The following is a 5,375-nucleotide window of genomic DNA, read 5'->3' on the forward strand; positions in this document are numbered from 1 at the left end:
CCACATATGAAGATTGATGACTAGAGCGACTGCTTAGGTCCATGCCCCTTAGCAATCCTTGCAAGCCTCCAATTCCATCAAAGGCTTGTATGTTATACATATCTAAATGTCATTATCCAAATGGTTTCCTCATGGGTCCCTTGTGTTTGGTTCATTCGTGATTCCAGTGCTCCCGAGATCTGGAGCCGAGGATTAGACACACAGTGAGGCTGTTCTTATCATTTGATCCAATGTTAAGGAGTGTTTATTAATATGCTTTAACGTCAATAGACTCGATACCACGGCACAGCACAGCACAGCACAGCACGAGCGGCTGCTTGCGTACGAAGAGAGACGGGAGAGAGAACATTTGCGCTGTACGAGGGTATTTTTGTCATCATGCATATTCCTCTTCCGTAATTCGGAAGGAGAGGCGAGGGGATGAGTGGCACAGGAAAAGCCCGTGCGAGCAGGGGCGTGGACACTCGGGACCATGAGCAGCCAAGTCGGAATGGGAGAGAGAGAAAAAGAAAAAGGTAGGCACTCTTCAAGGGAAGAAAATAGAAAACAGAGGGTCCTTGGGGAAGAATGAAGAACGATAAAGCTCCAATTTAGTCGTCTCACCTTCTAGTTCTACTTCTCTCCCCCGGCCCTTCTACGTTTTTTTTCAGTTGTCGTTATAATATTAAAATAGTAGTAATATTAATAGTAAATAAATAAAACAAACAAACAAAACAATAAAGCACTCCTCTCAAGAATCAGACACGCACCCCTCCTCCTCTCACCCCCCCCACCCCCCCCCCCCCCCACCACACCTGTTTTTTTTTTTTTTGCTTCAGAGCTCAGCTTACTGGCGTTCCTTAAGGCAGGTGTCTGAGGGGAGCAAGTGCGTACATTCTGCTCGAGGTTCTTTAATTTCTCTCGCAACCTTTAACTCTCTCTCTCTCTCTCTCTCTCTCTCTCTCTCTCTCGTTGTGTTAGGGTCTAGATATGTGAAGGGAGAAGATTAGCAGGCGGAGTCAAGTGAAGATAAGAAGAAGAGATGGCTAGCAATGGCGGAATAATGAGCAACAGGAACGGCGGAGCGGCCTCCATTAGCGCTGCCGCGACGGCCGTTGGCTCCGCCGACACCAGATTCCCATCTCCTCCCCCTCCTCCTCCTGAACGGGTAGGGTATCCTCCTCCTCCTTCATTCACTTCTTTCTCCCTTATTTTTCTTGTTTACGGATTCTCTCACCGGACAGTAGATCTAGTGTTTCCCCAGCATGCTTCTGAGATATTTACTTCTAATTTTTCTTTTTTCCGCTCTTTCTCTTCTCCAAGTTTTTGTTTCGTAAAATGTCGCCAAGGCTGCGTGGGTTATTAAGGGAATGTAGAGGGGATCTGATATATGCGCCAGGGTTTTTAGGGTTTACTTGTGTTGCTTGATTTCGTCGCAGTCAGTCACTACGGCATGGGCATGACCCCGTGTATTGTACTCTCTCGGAGTCCAGAAACCACAACTGAAAGGATTCGTGTGTTAGGACTAGAGCATTTGGTTCTTCTCCTCATTGGCTAATCAGAGGGCATAATGGCGTCGAATGTACTGCTGCTGAAACAAAGGCATGTGCTCTTGATCGAGTAAATTTGGCATATGCCCTGCTCTCGATTCTCCACTATGGAGGAATGCATTTTCTTTCAAGAGGGTCTCAAATCCAGATCTGGCGGTTGTATGGGAAATCGGAATACCATCTGAATCCATTCTATTTTTGTTTTGTAATGGTTTGTGTTGGCCACTGCATTGCCAAACCGATTTCTCATCTGCAGATCCGAGTGACTTGCCTTGCCTTGAATTATTTGGTTATTGATCAATTTTACCATAAAAGCTTTTAAATCAGCTCCGAGAAACTGTGGCTATGCTTGGGTGAAGATCCAAGAAATTCTGCTTCTTTCTTCTTCTTCTTCTTCTTCTTGTTGCATGTTTTCTGCTATTCTGCGTTGTTCTAAAAAGATTATTTTCATTTATATTTTAGCTAAATCCCATTGGATTGTATCTGTTGGTGGTGGTAACTGGTGCTTATCCAGTCCAGTGTTTTGAGCTTTAAGTTATTAATGGGACTCGTATCCCTTTACATTGCTTGGCAGCGAAGGAGATGGCGAGGTTGCTGGGGTGGATTCTCTTGTTTTGGCTCGCAGAAAGGAGGGAAGCGTGTTGTTCCAGCGTCTCGCATTCCAGACATTAACTTGTCTTCAAACCGTTCGAATGGGCCTCAGCCTGGAGGCATCTCTGCCCAGTCTACAGCACTGGTGCCCTCTCTTCTAGCCCCACCATCCTCTCCAGCATCTTTCACCAATTCTGCCCTCCCTTCAACCGCTCAGTCGCCCAGTTGTTTCCTGTCATTGTCTGCAAATGTTTGTTCACCTGGTGGACCTTCATCGACCATGTTTACAGCAGGTCCGTACGCTCACGAGACCCAGTTGGTATCTCCACCTGTTTTCTCCACATTCACTACAGAACCTTCTACTGCCCCTTTCACACCTCCACCAGAGTTGGCTCACCTCACGACTCCTTCATCTCCTGATGTGCCTTTTGCAAGGTTACTCTCATCGTCACTTGATTTAAAAGGCGCGAGCAAGGAAGATGGCATGAATCTTCCATATGAATCAGTGGGCTATGTTTCTGCTAGTGATCTTCAAGCAACTTACCAACTCTATCCTGGGAGTCCTGCCAGCCATCTTGTTTCTCCAAAGTCGGGGCCTTCCACTGATGGGTTATCTTCACCCTATCCTGGACAGGAGTTCCCTGCCCACTGGAGTGCTTTAATAGCTGCCCAAGAGATGTTCTTCCCTAAGAATGAGTCTTCCAAGCTGTTTGGGAGCAATATTGCAACATCCAGAAATTTCATCCTATCTCAAGATTCTAGTTTCTTTTGCCCTGCTACATCAGCACAATTTTATCTTGACCAGGCACAACAACCATACTCCTATCCTCACTGTGGAGGGAGGCTAAGTCTCTCCAGGGAAGCAGATGCATACTCTAATGGCGGAAACACTCACCACAGGCATAGCAAAACATGCAAATCAGATGTTGAGGAGATTGAAGCATACAGGGCATCCTTTGGTTTCAGTGCAGATGAAATTATTACTGCACCTCATTATGTGGAGCCTTTAGACGTACTAGATGAATCCTTCACCATGATACCCTTTGCTACCAGTAAGCCATATACTAAAGAATGTGCACTACCAAACATGAAAACTGAAGATGAAGTGATGCAGGTGGCACGTCCAAATTTGATGGGCACTGAAATTTGCAATTCATCACAAGACAAAAAAGGAGATGGTGGCAATCATGGAATCCAGAACAATTCTGGTGCTGAATGTGCAGGTGAGTCTTTTTTCTGATCTTAAAGGTGCCAAAGTGATCTCAAAGAGAGATTATCTTTTTTAGAAACTAATGCTGATTGGTTAGAAAAATGATGTTCTTGATATGATTTACAATGCTATCTTATTCCCCTTTCTGTCTTCCTCAGATCCTGGATCGAGCAAACAGATTGGGGATATTTCTTCATCTAACACTTCAAATAACCAGGCTACGGTTTGCCAAGAAGTATCCCCATCGAAGGGGGATTTGGACATTGACAAAAGAAGCCTTGGAGGTTTATCAAGCCCCAAAGCAGAATGCGAACTTGGAGGAGAAAGAACTAACGAAAATGGAAGTGAAGGCCCTACATGACAGTGTATCTACTAGCCAATCGTCACTAAATGGTGTGCTTAGTTGTACTAATTGGCAGGTTACTTTATTTTCAAGTTCAGGATAGGAATCTGTATGAAATTATCTCCAAAGAGTGCAGTAAACTAACCTTTTTCTTTTTACTGCAGAAGCAACTGGTCTGCATCTAGGGGTTAATTGTATTTTACTGAATTCCTGCTTCTCCTTTTATGTTGATAAGGCTGTTTCGGTTCCTTAAGATAAACTATTTGTGGAGCACCTCACTTGCTATAATATGCATTTAGTTGGGGGCTATCGAGCTGGTATGCATTACTTCTAGAAATGTGATATACCCCATCAAATTTATGGTGTACTCATACATCTGTACGTTGTTAATCTGTTATCTGCATCTCATGGATTTATTATTTACATTGACATTAGACCACAGTCTCCACATGAAGTTTTTAAGTGTATGATTACTATGAATCTATATCTAGACTCTTCTTTCTTGGTTAAGCAGGCAATGGTTCTCAGTGTGCATTTTGCAAATGATCAAATTAAATGATATGACTGTCTTTAGTAATCTCAGCTAAACGAATCTTGAACAGTCCTTCAAATGAGTAAAGTATTTATTTTGTTTAGTCACTGTCATGAATAATGACACTTGCAGATTGTCATCTTTTGAAAAATAACAAGAACTGGTTGTTACTGGTCTTAAAAGTTCCTGCTTGTTTTCTTGTGAGAATCTCTTGGTTTTTTCAAAGGAAATCTTATGTTTCTGGCAATGCTGTTGGCTTTTTATGAGAAGCAAAATTTTGCTTGACTATTGACCTCTGAGCCCTTCTGTGGATTCTCTGAGCTCTTGCTCATAGTTGGGGTTAAGGGAGAATTTACCAGTTGGAAAATTTTTTAAGCAATTGATATGACTTGATGTAGATGCAAATGTGAGAATTATCTTGTGATTAGACACTTGATGCTTATCATTCTTTTGTAGAGAATTCATAAACTGTTTTGTAGATAATGCAGAAGTAGCAGCCTTGAGGGAGAGGAAAACCGTGGCCCCTATTGACCTTCTGTGTGAGCGGCTAGCTAACATAAATTTTCTTTACAGAATTTGTGTATAGTACAAAAATGAAAAAACTACAGTGCTGCCATCAAACGTGGCATCAAGCCCATTAGCTTATAAAATGACTCCTAACAATTATACAATGCACTATTTCCAAAATTACCATAAAATGATGTCACAGAACAAGGACTAACAGAAACATGACAGTACACAACTACCTAATCTAAATCACACGGACTCGGCTAAAAGGTCGACGCACCCGCATCGACACGCCCTGACATGGGTGCGGACACGGTCAACTAAGTGTCGGACTCGGTCAACGCATCGGGGCCGAGTCCGTCCACATTTTGGGCTCGGTCAACTTTGACCGAGTCTATTTTTGTTCATTTCTGAAAATTAATTTGGACTCGGGTCGGGTCCAGATTCGGACCTGACCCAGATCCAAGACAGTATCGAGGTCAGAGCCTGACCCTTAAGAGGCTATGTAGGGGGGGGGGGGGAATACCCAGGGTTACCGAAAGCGCCTAGCTAAAAGGGGAAGCGCGCTTCCCCGAAGTGCGCTTCAGAAGCGCGAAACGTCGCGCTTCCGAAGCGTGGGGGGGAAGTGCCCCCTTTTTTGGGAAGCGCGCTTCCCTTTAATGG

The 5,375-nt window shown here is 43.9% G+C and overlaps 1 protein-coding gene across 2 annotated transcripts; it reads left to right on the forward strand.

The window, feature by feature from the left end:
- The first annotated feature begins 321 nt into the window (after positions 1 to 321).
- On the forward strand, positions 322 to 3,980 carry LOC149815990 (uncharacterized protein At1g76660-like). 2 transcript variants are annotated; one of them, XM_089988659.1, is made up of 4 exons: positions 322 to 515; positions 961 to 1,147; positions 2,104 to 3,343; positions 3,489 to 3,980. In XM_089988659.1, the coding sequence occupies exons 2-4, from the start codon at positions 1,022 to 1,024 to the stop codon at positions 3,689 to 3,691; spliced, it is 1,569 nt and encodes a 522-aa protein (XP_089844785.1). In that variant the 5' UTR covers positions 322 to 515; positions 961 to 1,021; the 3' UTR covers positions 3,692 to 3,980. The 2 variants fall into 2 exon arrangements, with proteins under 2 accessions (XP_089844785.1, XP_089844786.1); XM_089988660.1 differs by lacking the exon at positions 322 to 515 and adding an exon at positions 790 to 865.
- Positions 3,981 to 5,375: the final 1,395 nt, after the last annotated feature.

Source organism: Nuphar pumila, chromosome 15 (genome assembly GCF_984573655.1).
Source record: "Nuphar pumila chromosome 15, dmNupPumi1.hap1.1, whole genome shotgun sequence".
In the NCBI taxonomy this organism is placed as follows: domain Eukaryota; kingdom Viridiplantae; phylum Streptophyta; class Magnoliopsida; order Nymphaeales; family Nymphaeaceae; genus Nuphar; species Nuphar pumila.